General features: G+C 43.7%; 1 protein-coding gene and 1 pseudogene across 1 annotated transcript; both read right to left on the bottom strand.

Moving 5' to 3' along the window:
* Nucleotides 1–4300: 4300 nt before the first annotated feature.
* Nucleotides 4301–10026, bottom strand: LOC106574653 (coagulation factor VII-like; annotated as a pseudogene).
* A 128-nt stretch (nucleotides 10027–10154) lies between these two features.
* On the bottom strand, nucleotides 10155–14067 carry LOC106574661 (coagulation factor VII). The gene is made up of 8 exons (XM_014150656.2): nucleotides 13846–14067; nucleotides 13337–13509; nucleotides 13215–13239; nucleotides 11879–11992; nucleotides 11611–11754; nucleotides 11311–11405; nucleotides 11096–11216; nucleotides 10155–10968 (listed from the first exon to the last, which is right to left on the bottom strand). Exons 1-8 carry the CDS (start codon nucleotides 13940–13942, stop codon nucleotides 10424–10426), a joined length of 1314 nt encoding a protein of 437 aa, XP_014006131.1. The 5' UTR covers nucleotides 13943–14067; the 3' UTR covers nucleotides 10155–10423.
* Nucleotides 14068–15688: the final 1621 nt, after the last annotated feature.

Here is a 15688-nt window from a genome sequence, read left to right as displayed (position 1 = left end):
GGATGTGGACACCTTCAAATGAGTGGATTCAGCTATTTCAGTCACACCAGTTGCTGACCTGTATATAATCAAGCACACAGCCATGCTATATCTCCATATGGAAACAATGTCAGTAGAATGGCCCGTACTGAGCTCAGTGACTTCAGTTCCACAAATTTCTGCTCTGCTAGAGCTGGCCCGGTCATCTGTAAGTGCTGTTATTGTGAAGTGGAAATTTCTAGGAATAAGAATGTCTCAGCCAGTAAGTGGTAGGCCACACAAGCTCACAGAACTGGACCGCCAAGTCCTTAGCGCTTAAAAAAAATTCTGTCCTCGGGTGCAACACTCACTACCGAGTTCCAAACTGCCTCTGGGAGCAAAATCAGCACAAGAACTGTTTGTCGAGAGCTTCATGAAATGGGTTTCCATGGCCGAGAAGATGCACAAAAGCCTAAGATCACCATGCACAATGCCAAGCGTCTGCTGGAGTGATGTAAAGCTCGCCGCCATTGGACTCTGGAGCAGTGGAAATGCATTCTCTGGAGTGATGAATCACACTTCACCATCTGGCAGTCCAACAGACGAATCTGGGTTTGGCAGATGCCAGGAAAACACTACCTGCCCCAATGCATAGTTCCAACTGTAAAGTTTGGTGGAGGAGGAATAATGGTCTGGGGTTCTTTTTCATGGTTCAGGCTAGGGCCCTTAGTTCCAGTGAAGGGAAATCTTAACGCTACAACATACAATGACATTCTAGACAATTATGTGTTTCCAACTTTGTGGCAACAGTTTTGGAATGAGATCTTCGACAAGCAGTTGTCCAAATACTTTTGGCCATGTAGTGTATCTTAAATATGACATTTGATCACTATATTTACCTGTTATAATACATTTTTCACTATCTATTGTAATATCATAATCGTTCACATATTTGATTTCATGATATGCATCATTGAATGTATGTACAGTTGAAGGTGGAAGTTTACATACACCTTAGCCAAATACATTTAAACTCAGTTTCACAATTCCTGACATTTAATCCAAGTAAAGATTCCCTGTTTTAGGTCAGTTAGGATCACCACTTTATTTTACATTTACATTTACATTTAAGTCATTTAGCAGACGCTCTTATCCAGAGCGACTTACAAATTGATGCATTCACCTTATGATATCCAGTGGAACAACCACTTTACAATAGTGCATCTAAATCTTTTAAGGGGGGGGGTTAGAAGGATTACTTTATCCTATCCTAGGTATTCCTTAAAGAGGTGGGGTTTCAGGTGTCTCCGGAAGGTGGTGATTGACTCCGCTGTCCTGGCGTCGTGAGGGAGCTTGTTCCACCATTGGGGTGCCAGAGCAGCGAACAGTTTTGACTGGGCTGAGCGGGAACTGTGCTTCCTCAGAGGTAGGGGGGCCAGCAGGCCAGAGGTGGATGAACGCAGTGCCCTTGTTTGGGTGTACGGCCTGATCAGAGCCTGAAGGTATGGAGGTGCCGTTCCCTTCACAGCTCCGTAGGCAATCACCATGGTCTTGTAGCGGATGCGAGCTTCAACTGGAAGCCAGTGGAGAGAGCGGAGGAGCGGGGTGACGTGAGAGAACTTGGGAAGGTTGAACACCAGACGGGCTGCGGCGTTCTGGATGAGTTGTAGGGGTTTAATGGCACAGGCAGGGAGCCCAGCCAACAGCGAGTTGCAATTTTAAGAATGTGAAATGTCAGAATAATAGTAGAGAGAATGATTTATTTCAGCTTTTAGTTCTTTCATCACATTCCCAGTCGGTCATAAGTTTACATACACTAAATTAGTATTTAGTAGCATTGCCTTTAAATTATTTAACTTGGGCCAAATGTTTCGGGTAGCCTTCCACAACCTTCCCACAATAAGTTGGGTGAATTTTGGCCCATTCCTTCTGACAGAGCTGGTGTAACTGAGTCAGGTTTGTAGGCCTCCTTGCTCGCACATGCTTTTTCAGTTCTGCCCACATATTTTCTATAGGATTGAGGTCAGGGCTTTGTGATGGCCACTCCAATACCTTGACTTTATTGCCCTTAAGCCATTTTGCCACAACTTCGGAAGTATGCTTGGGGTCATTGTCCATTTGGAAGAACCATTTGTGACCAAGCTTTAACTTCCTGACTGATGTCTTGAGATGTTGCTTCAATATATCCACATCATTTTCCTACCTCATGATGCCATCTATTTTGTGAAGTGCACCAGTCCCTCCTAGAGTAATGCACCCCCACAACATGATGCTGCCACCCCGTGCTTCACGGTTGGGATGGTGTTATTTGGCTTGCAAGCCTCCCCCTTTTTCCTCCAAACATAACGATAGGCATTATGGCCAAACAGTTCTATTTTTGTTTCATCAGACCAGAGGACATTTCTCCAAAAAGTCCGATCTTTGTCCCCATGTGCAGTTGCAAACTGTAGTCTGGCTTTTTCATGGCGGTTTTGGAGCAGTGGTTTCTTCCTTGCTGAGCGGCCTTTCAGGTTATGTTGATATAGGACTTGTTTTACTGTGGATATAGATACTTTTGTACATGTTTCCTCCAGCATCTTCACAAGGTCCTTTGCTGTTGTTCTGGGATTGATTTGCACTTTTCGCACCAAAGTATGTTCATCTCTAGGAGACAGAACGCGTCTCCTTCGTGAGCGGTATGACGGCTACGTGGTCCCATGATGTCTATACTTGCGTACTATTGTTTGTACAGATGAACGTGGTACTTTCAGGCATTTGGAAATTGCTCCCAAGGATGAACCAGACTTCTCTGAGGTCTTGGCTGTTTTCTTTTGATTTTCTGATGATGTCAAGCAGAGGCACTGAGTTTGAAGGTAGGCCTTGAAATACAGCCACAGGTACACCTCCAATTGTCTCAAATGATGTTAATTAGCCTATCAGAAGCTTCTAAAGCTATGACATCATTTTCTGGAATTTTCCAAGCTGTTTAAAGGCACAGTCAATTTAGTGTATGTACATTTCTGACCCACTGGAATTGTGATACATTGAGTTATAAGTTAAATAATCTGTCTGTAAACAATTGTTGGAAAAAATACTTGTGTCATGCACAAAGTAGATGCCCTAACCAACTTGCCAAAAACTATAGTTTGTTAACAAGAAATTTGTGGAGTGGTTGAAAAACGAGTTTTAATGACTCCAACCTAAGTGTATGTAAACTTCCGACTTCAACTATAGCTAGGGCCTATCTCTTGTTTGGATGGTCCAAAGGTACCCCCAGTGTAAATAGACCCACTGATGCACAACAGGAGAAAGTAGCTAGGCTACAAAGGATTAAACCAACTTTATAGAATTGCTTGCTTGTTTCAATGCCTGTCCTAGTCCATGGGCCAGCGGGGGAAAAAATCCACTTTGGGGTGGCAAAGGTTTGATGGTATTAAATTGTTCCCCACAAGCCCCTGATCAAATTGATATATGATAGCCTACCTCTTGTTGTATGGGAGTCTAAGCAATACAATGTTCACAGGCTGATAAATGAATGTTGAGACAAGTTGGAATGTTCACATGCTCATTGAAAATGACTATGTGGAACAACAATGGAACATTCTGTTGGGTGGATCTCATCTTAAAAACCATAGGATTTGGTTAATGTTTGCCATCTGATTTAATGATTTACCTAGACTGACTCATCATTGAAAGTACAATGTTACAAATAGCCGAACTACATATTTGTTTTAGGGAAATTGGTCATACTGGGAAATAATACAAGTTCAAGAGATCCAGATCTGGTAGTATACAGGTTTTATCATTGCCATCTGTAATAGTCTGTTGTATAGCACTACTCAGCATGCTAAGATGAAAGGTGTGATCTGCTATTTGTTGAGTTGTCCCAGCAAGTTAACATAAATATTTAGGTAAACACAAATGATCTCAAAAAATTAACATGTCTTCTGTCCCTGACCATCATGATCTTAAAATAATGCTCTCTAACTTTACAAGTTATTTAATGAAATATGTTGCCTTATCATTTTGTAGCCATTAGTTCAGTTGCTGGTTGACAAAATTAATAGAAACAATTAAATTGGCAATTGAAAAAAATCCAGCCTTTTAACACTGACCAATACATATTTCAGTAGGCCATATACTACAATATACTATTTTTCCATTAATTGTGTAACTAGACACTATCTATAAAGGCTGTGAAGCTAAGACTTTAGTACTTCACCAGCTATGGAAGTTGACGCCCTCATCAGCAGGTGGTTTGTTAGAATGTTATGTTGGAATGTCAGGATTCAATACTTAGATTTTACATTTAATAATATGGCATAATATTGTATATCATTATAATCACTACAAACCAATGAAATAACCCTTTAGGAATATTATAATTTATTGTTGGAAAATAAAATACATAAATTAGGGATACAAATGTTAACCAGAGTCAGTTATATGAATACAGTTTGTTGCAAATTTGTAGAAAAATTTTGCTAATATTTTACAAAGATTATTTATTTTGCAAACCTGCCTAATTTGGTTGTTTCATCTGCATAACGATCATATTTTTTTTATTAGGATTAGTCATATTACACCTATTATTGTTGTGGCAATGACAGACCAATCCAGTTAAAGCTAATTGGAGCTGGTTGGGAAAATGTGTACCCTATGGTAAATTACTAATAGCTAGGAATTTGACTTGCTTTATGTAAAGTTTGTTGATACACCTGTAAAGGACGTCATGCTGCTTGCTTGAGTACCACTTCCTCCCGATTCTGCCCACACCTGGCGCAAACTTGGGACCGCCCTCCTTAAGCGTCTTACCAGTCAGCGCCACGCGAAAAGCCAGCTATTCTTTGGCGCTTGTGGGGACACTTCAGGCTGAGGAGTAAGTTTCACACATACCCATGTGCAACACACTCATTATGAAGACATTTTACCAAAATGGGTAACCTGTACCTCTTTGCTGGACATAATACATTCCAATGGGATTTCAAGTAGGGTGCAATATACGGGGAAGGTTTCACATCACATTTCTTCATTTTAACACAATTTACAGAATCATATTGCATATCAGTGAATGCTTCTAGAACAGTGTTTTAATGTAATATATTTGAAACGGCTACAACACTCAGCAATTCTGACAGCTTGTGTGTTCATATGTTTACCACTATTCTGGTTGTATTTTGCTAAATACATATCAAATTGCCTTAGTTTGAGAAGATTGTTCCCTGATAATACAAAATTACATTTTATACCCTCAATCCTGTTGGCCCAACTAACCGCATAGGGGTCATAACATATAATGCAGTGACTATCCTCTTTCTTATAACATACAAAAATAGCCTGCCAGGTCTGAGCAGAATGCAAGCAGCTTTGTTTTAAGATGGCAAATGCATTGTAATTGAACACCAACTTACGTAAGAGTCAATTTGCCTTAATGGTTATCATGACAGCGCAGAAGGGTCAGTTTACTTTGGCATCAATCAATCAAAAATCAGAGGGAAATCAAACCATAAAATCAACAAACATACAGAAAAACTTTAGAAAGTGTAGTCGAAGCACGAGAAACATGATAAATATAAATACTATAATCAGAAAGCCAAATATGGTTTCAGTGATGTACTACAAGTTGAACCCAATAAGGAACTGGGCTCAGCACTGCTCCTGTTCTGTGACACTTATAAGACTGCATTTGGATTGACTGTGGGGTTTTGCATTGTGGCCGTGGTGTTCTGTGGCTGCGTTGTCGGCTGCGCTGTCGGCTGCTCTGCCGTGTAGTTGTGGATCCAGTCCAGGTAGTTGGACACGCGGGTGTAAATCCCGTAGTTCCCCGGCCAGGCGCACCCCTTTCCCCAGCTGACGATACCCAACAGGAATGTGGTGTCTCTGTAGCGGGTGACCAGTGGTCCGCCGCTGTCCTCCTTACAGGAGTCCTGCTTGCCCTCGATGTAGCCGGCGCAGAACATGTTAGCCGTTAGCGTGATGCCGCTCATCTCAACGCAGTCCTGGGTACGTATACGTGGCACCTCCAGCCGCCGGAGGACACGTGACGTAGGGCCGTTCTCGCTGCGCCGGCCCCAGCCACTCACCGTGTGGAGGTTGATGGCCCAGAGCTCACGCTCCGCCATCGAGCGGGTGGGCAGGCAGACGGGCATGGCAAAAGGCGTGATAATGATGGCCGTCTTCAGACGTCGCAGGGCGATGTCGCTGTCCGCCGTGTCTGACACGTAGCTGTTGTGCATGATGATCTCTGCCACATCTATGGTCTGTTCCGTATCCTCGTCTTTCTCTGTGTCGTGTTCACCTGGCAACATGCAGAAAAGGTTGAAACAACTCAGACTTCAACACACAACCGCTGCATTGACTCTTTTCTAAGCAAAAACAGTCCATACCTGCCACCACCTTCAGGTGCTGGGCCTTGATATTCTCCAAGCAGTGAGAGGCAGTGAAGATCCAGGTGGGTTTGTAGATGACTCCTCCACAGAAGCCCTTCTATTTCTCACTAACAACACCTGTAGAAACACACACCGTGGGCAAAGAGACTTCACCTCTACGTCAGATACAGAAACATGTCCGCCGCTTTGTCTCTGAGCTCAGGCCACTGGTTCATACTGTACCTGCCAGGGGCAGTGACCCTTAGGGCACTCTGTTCCCCCCACGATGCGTGAACGGGGGTCCAACGGGACGTCTACCTTCTCGGAGGGGCTGCCGTGCAGGACAGGAACCTTCCCACAGGCCATTGTTTCTGGAGCCACAAGAGACCAGAGGTCATACAGTGCCTTCGGATGGTATTCAGACCCCTTGACTTTTTCCACATTTTGTTACGTTAACCTTATTCTAAAATGGATTAAATAAATACAAATCCATAGCAATCTACACACAATACCCCATAATCACAAAGCAAAAACAGGTTTTAACATTTTTGCACATTTACTACAAATAAAAAACAGAAATACCTATTTACATAAGTATTTAGACCTTATACTGTGAGACTCGAAATTGAGCTCAGGTGCATCCTGTTTCCATTGATCATCCTTGAGATGTTTCTACAACTTGATTGAAGTCCACCTGTGGTAACTTCAATTGATTGGACATGATTTGGAAAGGCACAAACCTGTCTATTTAAGGTCCCACAGTTGACAGTGCATGTCAGAGCAAAAACCAAGCCATGAGGTCGAAGGAATTGTCCGTAGAGCGCCGAGATAGATCTGGGGAAGGGTACCAAAAAATGTCTGCAGCATTGAAGGTCCCCAAGAACACAGTGGCCCACATTATTCTTAAATGGAAGAAGTTTGAAGCCACCAAGACTCTTCCTAGAGCTGGCTGACCGGCCAAACTGAGCTATCGGGGGAGAATGGCCTTGGTCAGGGAGGTGAACAAGAACCTGATGGTAACTCTGACAGAGCTCTAGAGTTCCTCTGCGGAGATAGGAGTACATTCCAGAAGGACAACCACCTCTGCAGCGCTCTACCAATCAGGCCTTTATGATAGAGTGGCCAGACGGAAGCCACTCCTCAGTAAAAGGCACATGACAGCCCGCTTGGAGTTTGCCAAAAGGCACCTAAAGACTCTCAGACCATGAGACACAAGATTCTCTGGTCTGATGAAACCAAGAATGAACTCTTTGGCCTGAATGACAAGAATCATGTCTGGAGGAAACCTGGCACCATCCCTACAGTGAAGCATGGTGGTGGCAGCATCATGCTATGGGGATGTTTTTCAGCAACAGGGACTGAGAGAATAGTCAGGATCAAGGCAAAGATTAACGGAGCAAAGTACAGAGAGATCCTTGATGTGCCAAGCTTGTAGCGTCATACTCAAGAAGACTCAAGGCTGTAATCGCTGCCAAAGGTGCTTCAACATAATACTGAGTAAAGGGTCTGAATACTTGTAAAAAAATATATATATATTATTAGCAAACATTTCTAAAAACCTGTTTTTGCTTTGTCATTATGGGGTATTGTGTGTAGATTGATGAGGAAAAAGGCTGTAACGTAACAAAATTTGGAAAAAGTCAAGGGGTCTGAGGACTTTCGGGAATGCACTGTATATACTACAACCAGAGGCTGTATATACTACAACCAGAGGGCACGTCCCAAATGGCACCCTATTTCCCAATATAGTGCACTACTTTTGTAAAAGTACTACACTATACACTAGGTGTACAAAACTTTAGGAACACTTGCTCTTTCCATGACATACTGTAGATTGACCAGGTGAAAGTTATGATCCCTTATTGGTTCCGTGTAGATGAAAGGAAGGAGACAGGTTAAAGAAGGATTTTTAAGCCTTGAGACAATTGAGACATGGATTGTGTTCGTGTGCCATTCAGAGGGTGAATGGGCAAGACAAAAGATTTAGATGCCTTTGAACGATATATGGTAGTAGGTGGTAGTAGGTAGTAGTAGGTGGTAGTAGGTGCCAGGTGCACCGGTTTGAGTGTCTCAAGAACTGCAGCGCTGCTGGGTTTTTCACGCTCAACAATTTCCTGTGTGTATCAAGAATGGTCCACCACCCAAAGGACATCCAGCCAACTTGACACAACTGTGGGAAGTATTGGAATCAACATGGGCCAGTATCCCTGTGGAACGTTTTCGATACCTTGTAGAATCCATGCCCTGGCGAATTGAGGCTGTTATGAGGGTAAAAGGGGGTGCAACTCAATATTAAGAAAGTGTTCCTAATGTTTTGTACACTCAGTGTATAGGACATAGGATGCCATTCGGGATGCATCCATAGATAACATCATATATGATGACAATACAACTGGTCATACAACGTTGACATGGGACATGGCCTGTGGCTGTGACTGCTAACCTTGTGTCAGGCAACGCTGTCCATCAGTCCCCAGGAAGTAGCCGTCCACACATGAACAGTTCCGTCGGCCCCCCTCCTCCTCGCAGAAGTGCTCACACCGCCCGTTCTCATGCAAACAGGAGTCAGGAATGGCCTTGAATGCTGAAATAAAGAATGTGTTTATGTAAGTAAACGGGGAAAAGAAACCTTAGAAACTAAAGTTTCCAGAGAAACTTCTCCCATCAAGAACTATTACCCAGCTCGCAGTTCCGTCCACTGAAGCCTGGCAGGCACAGGCAGGTGTAAGAAGATCCTGGTATGCTCGAGCAGCTTCCTTTGTTCTGGCAGGGGTCCGATTGGCAGCTGTCTTGAACTGTAAGGATGAATACATTTGTGTACATTTGGGATCTCATGATCAACAAAGACGTTAAAAGATTAAAAGATAGTGGTGGTGGTGTCTGGGTATTTGTGACTGTAGCTTTCAGTAGTGAGAATGAAATGACACACTGTACGGAAGCTCACCATTGTAGTTTCTCCAGAACTCCTCCTAAGGGAAGAGAATGGGTACAATTCACTGAGGATATCAGGCAGGAATCATGTTCAGAGTCATTATAGTTTTTTTTTTTGCCTATCATGCAGTCTATGGTCTGTTCATGGTCAGATTGTGGTTCAACCAGGCACTGACCGTAGCCTGTTCGTGCTCAAACACTTCCCGCGCCTCCTCTTTGGAACACTTCTCCTCAAGGCACTCTCGCTCCAGGTCCCCCCTTTTGAGCTCCTCGAACCAGCCGGTGTTGGCACGCTTAGGCCGGATGAGGAGGCCATGGGTCTGGTCCCGTGCCAAGAACACTGCAAGACCGGAGGAGAGGGGAGTTGTACACACACACACATAGACACATATGCACAAATACACACAGACACACACATAAAAACACACACACACACACACACATACATACACATGCATATGCACAAACTGCATGCACACACACAAGCAAACAGGAAGACGACAGAGGTAGATATGTATTGTACATAAATGAATGCATATTTACAAACTAAAGTTAGAAACACACACACACACAAACACATACGTAGGGGTAAGTTAACTTACCTGAGGCGGGATGACAGCAGCGGATACTTAATGTAAGACAGAGAACATGAAGCCACATGATGACTGCCCTCAGAATATCTAAGCACACTGTTGCTCTCTGTTCCTCTCAGTCCACAGGTCCAGAGTCTGAACAAAATCCTGATTTGGGGGCTAACCCTCCCCTAACACATGCTTACCTTCCTCTGTCACTGACCCTATGCAGGCTCCTCCCTCCCTTTCACAGCCCCTCCCACTCTTTCAGTTACATCACTGATCTCATGGCTACATGCACGCTAAGTTGTGTTATGTTTCTTATCAGTTAGGAAAACAATCCAACTTCATTTTCAAATAACTATTTATTTTTTCTGGCTGAATAAACTGTAATTTTTATCAAACACAGACGTTAATACTTGGATCAAAGAAAATATATATCTTAGGTTTGTCTAAGAAACTATAAAGATTAATGTCATCATTATATTTATAATTGATATCTTAATCCAGATTCTAGTTTGGTGCAGGATTGTGTCTTGGACTATTATCCAGCATCATCCTTGAGGAGATCTGTCAGTGTTTTTTGGAGGGGTGTTTTTAAGTGGACACTCCCACTCAGCCGGTCGCCATGGTCTGATTGATCCAGTCCAGGAAGTTAGAGACGCGGGTATAGATTCCGTAGACGTCCTCTTGGGCGCACCCTTTACCCCAGCTCACCACGCCCGTCAGAAACCAGGTGTTCTTGTAACGGGTGACCAGGGGCCCTCCGCTGTCCCCCTGGCACGCATCCTTTTTCCCGTCCCTGAACCCAGCACACAGCATGTTTCTGGTCACATTGAGGCCTGTGGTGCGACACTCCTGTAGGGGGACCCGAGGAACCTCCAGCCTCTGGAGCAGAGTGGACGGGGGTCCTGACTGAGCCAGGCGGCCCCAGCCACTCACCACGGAGGTGCGCATGGCCCCCAGCGTGCGCCCGAAGGAGCCATCCAAGGCGGGCAGGCACACAGGCACCACGAAGGGTCCAAGCACTACTTCCCTCTTGAGGTAGAGCAGAGACAGGTCCCGGTCCGTGGAGGTGTGGTTGTATTGGGGGTGGATCAGCATCCTCGTCACCCGCCGAACCTGCTCCGTGCCCTCCTTCTTCGCACGGTTGTGTTCACCTTTAAGGGGGAGGAACTCAGGATCAGTGGACAGTGAACACTCAGAGGTGATAGTTAGCATTGGGTTTGTGGCAGCTGAGATACTGGGAGCGTTGAGAGAACACTGTAATACCATTTGCCCACTCACCCACTGTGACTTGCCAATGGGAGGCAGTCGTGTGCCACATACAGTGGGCAGCAGTAAGGATCCAATGTGGAGCCAAGAGGATCCCCCCACATTTATATTCATTCATGTACTCCAGCAAAACCTGCAGTGACAGAGGGAGAGGAGAGTGTGAGACAGACATAGACCTGGATCTAGCCACGTGTTGGTCAGTCAATAACTACAGTGCAATGCTATACCTGCCATGGGCACTCTCCCTTAGGACAAATTGTGCCTTTCACAATTCGGGGCCCGGGCCTGAACGTTTTCACAATTCTTCCACAGGGAAAAGCAACTAAGAGGAGAGAGAGCAAGAGAGAGAGAGAGCGAGAGAGAGAGAGAGAGAGAGAGAGAGGTTAGGAGTTGAGGGTAAAGAGAGAATACAGGCAAGAGAAGGACTACAAAAGGAGAAGATTAAGTGCTTGTATGGAGATGGCCTCAAGAAGCACAGGGCTGTTGGGAGTTGTAGTTGTTAGGGTTTGGCCCAGTGTGATACAGACCTTGGGGTATGCAGCTACTGCTGTCATTGCCCAAGCTGTACCCAGGGGCACAGTGACAATGGTGAGACAGGTCTGGAAACTCTGTACAGAAGTGCTCACATCCCCCATTTCTGTACAGACACCCATCATAAGAGTTCATCAATGCTGTGGAGGTAGAGATAGAGACAGACAGGAACCAAGAGACAAGAGAAATGGAAACCATTATTGAAGAAGATCCAAGAGCCAATTTCAGTGATTCGACAGACAGATACAGGTGTGTTGTACCTACTTTGGCCACAGTTCCGTCCTTCAAACCCAGGGAGACATATGCAGATGTAGGTGTTCACCTGACCTACACAGGTAGACCCATTCAAGCAGGGGCCAGACTCACACTGATCCACCACTACAGACAGAGACAATATTAGATTATTATTAGAACCATTATAATGAGCAACAAGAAATATATGTAGATTTGGCTAAATGTACAGTACCAGTCGAAGAGTTGGACACACCTACTCATTCTAGGGTTTTTCTTTATTTTTACTATTTTCTACATGGTAGAATAATAGTGAAGACATCAAACTATGACATAACACACATGGAATCATGTAGTATCCAAAAAAGTGTTAAACAAATCAAAATATATTTTAGATTCTTCAAAGTAGCCACCCTTTGCCTTGATGACAGCTTTGCACACTCTTGGAATTCTCTCAACCAGCTTCACCTGGAATGCTTTTCCAACAGTCTTGAAGGAGTTCCCACATATGCTGAGCACTTGTTGGCTGCTTTTACTTCACTTTGCGGTCCAACTCATCCCAAACCATCTCAACTGGGTTGAGGTCGAGTGATTGTGGAGGCCAGGTCATCTGATGCAGCACTCCATCACTCTCCTTCTTGGTCAAATAGCTTTACACAGCCTGGAGATGTGATGGGTCATTATTGGTGTCCTTCAGTAGTGTTCTTTGCAGCAATTCGACCATGAAGGCCTGATTCACACAGTCTCTGAACAGTTGATGTTGAGATGTGTCTGTTACTTGAACTCTGTGAAGAATTTATTTGGGCTGCAATTTCTGAGGCTGGCAACTCTAATGAACTTATCCTCCGCAGCAGAGGTAACTCTGGGTCTTCCTTTCCTGTGGCGGTCCTCATGAGAGCCAGTTTCATCATTGCGCTTGATGGTTTTTGTGACTGCACTTGAAGAAACTTTCAAAGTTCTTGACAATACAACTAATTGGCTCAAACGCATTAAGGAAAGAAATTCCACAAATTCACTTTTAAGAAGGCACACCTGTTAATTGAAATGATTTCCAGATGACTACCTCATGAAGCTGGTTGAGAGAGTGCGAAGAGTGTGCAAAGCTGTCATTAAGGCAAAGGGCGGCTACTTTGAAGAATCTGAAATATAACATATATTTTTATTTGTTTAACACTTTTAACACTTTTTTTGGTTACTAAATGATTCCATATGTGTTAGTTCATAGTTTTGATGTCTTCACTATTATTCCACAATGTAGAAAATAGTAAAAATAAAGAAAACCCCTTGAATGAGTAGCTGTGTCCAAACTTTTGACTGGTACTGTACGTTAAAGTTGAGTGTAGCTTTGAGTCCCCTGAAGATAGCCTACCTGAGTAGCTCTTCCAGAACTCCTCCTGCATAAAACAAGAGAGAGGGGTATTCTAATGTTCTGGGACAAATATGGAGAACCTACCTCCTCAGATTCCATCTGATCATTCAGTTTACACTCACCAATTGTTCGGGGAGGGTGAAGATCTCCCGTGCCTCCTCGTAGCCACATCGCTCCTCCAGACACTCTCTCTCCAGGTCTCCCAGTCTCAGCTCCTCCAGCAGGCTGTTAGCACGCCGCGAGCGCTGATGATGGAGCACCCCACTGGCCTCCTGTGTACTCAGGAACACTGGAGCTGCCAGGACGGGACATGACTGCTCACACTACATAGACTTTAAATTGATAGACATCTAACAAACTTCCACAGGAACAGAGTACAAATAGTAGTAAAAGGAAGAAGAATCCTAATGAAGACCATGGGTGGTTGAAAAGTTGCTATTAATGCACACACAAGGCTGTAAACAGTCTCTGTACGCAAATACAGTCAAACTGACAGAAAGACAGATAGACAGACAGACAGGAACTCAAGCAGGGCATTGAATAGCCAGCAGCGTGTGGTGCTGTATTTGAAAGGTACAGGGCTGAACCAAGAACCACCAAAGTAATTTACATCCTCAGATCTGAGACTCACCTCCAGGAAGTCCGGTGCAGGCTGGGATACAGAGGGCCAGCAGGATAAGGTGGCTGAGCTTCACTTTCAGAGCGTCCGTGGTCGTAGACGACTCCATTACTGAGCTCTCAGGGCTTGACCCAAGTTCAGTCCTCCCACAAACACATACTCCACACACAGCAAATCAGTCTCTCTCTCTGCCCTCCCTGATAGAACATGTATCAGGGTAAACCCACGAGGCAGTTGGCTGGGAGACTAACATTGTGAAATACAGTGACTGGACTGGAGCCAAGGAGGCATTACTAGTATCACACCAACAGGAGGTGCTGTTGTATGACAACACAGTGGAGGCAGGATATTTTTCCACATGATAAAGCATGTATTCAATGTATCAAAAATGTAAATAACTCATTGTTGATCGAATGTGCAGTTACTGCTCTTTTGCTTTGTAAGGCAGTATAGTTTACAGTGCAGAAAGCTATGATGGCTCTGAGGCAACATATCCTCAATGCAACTTCCTAAAATAACTGCCCACCTCAATATTAATGTAGTCTATTGCCACTATAGAACTAACACTTTACATTGAGGGAGGGAAGACAGACCTGTCACTGAGGAAGATACAGTGCCTTCAGAAAGTGTTTGTACCCTTTCACTTATTCCACAGTTCGTTGTATTACAGCCTGATTTCAAAATTGATCAAATTTACCCATCTACACATAATACCCCATAATGACAAAGTGAAAACATGTTATTAGAAATGTTTGCAAATGTATTGAAAATGAAATACAGAAATATATTCTTTTAACATTTCTTCAAGTTCTGTCAAATTGGTTGTTGATCATTGCTAGACAACCATTTTCCATAGATTTTCAAGTAGATTTAATTCAAAACTGTAACTCGGCCACTCAAGAACATTCACTGAAAGGTGAATTCATCTCCCAGTGTCTGGTGGAAATAAGACTGAATCAGGTTTTCCTCTAGGATTTTGCCTGTGCTTAGCTCTATTCTGTTTATTTTTATGCTAAAAAACTCCACAGTCATTAACAATTACAAGCATGCCCATAACATGATACAGCCACCAATATGCTTGAAAATATGGAGAGTGATACTCAATAATGTGTTGTATTGGATTTGTCCCAAACATAACACTTTGTATTCAGGACAAAAAGTTAATTCCTTTCCCACATTTTTTGCAGTATTACTTTAGTGCCTTGTTGCAAACAGGATGCGTGTTTTGAAATATTTGTATTCTGTAGATGCTTCCTTCTTTTCACTGTGATTTAGGTTAGTATTGTGGAGTAACCACAATGTTGTTGATCCATCCTCAGTTTTCTCTCATCACAGCCATTAAACGTTGTAACTGTTTTAAAGTAAAATATTTTTACCTTTATTTAACTAGGCAAGTCAGTTAAGAACAAATTCTTATTGACAATGACAGCCTAGGAACAGTGGGTTAACTGCCTTGTTCAGGGGCAGAACGACAGATTTTTATCTTGTTAGCTCAGAGATTCAATCTGAGCACCTTTCAGTAATTGATCCAACACTTAAACCACTAGGCTACCTACATTGACCTCATGGTGAAATACCTAAGTGGCTTCCTTCCTCTCCGGCAACTGAGTTAGGAAGGACGCCTCTATATTTGTAGTGTACACCATCCAAAGTGTAATCAATAACTTCACCATGCTCAAATGGATATTCAGTGTCTGTTTTTTCTTTTCTTCCTACCAATAGGTGCCCTTCTTTGCAAGGCATTGGAAAACCTCCCTGGTCTTTGTGGTTTAATCCCGTGTGGCTCAGTTGGTAGAGCATGGTTTTTGCAACACCAGGGTTGTGGGTTCAATTCCCACAGGGGACCAGTACGGGG

The sequence above is a fragment of the Salmo salar genome, chromosome ssa16 (assembly GCF_905237065.1).
Source record: "Salmo salar chromosome ssa16, Ssal_v3.1, whole genome shotgun sequence".
Classification (NCBI taxonomy): domain Eukaryota; kingdom Metazoa; phylum Chordata; class Actinopteri; order Salmoniformes; family Salmonidae; genus Salmo; species Salmo salar.
Note: the sequence above shows the minus strand (reverse complement) of the source record. Positions and strands in the feature narration are given on the sequence as shown.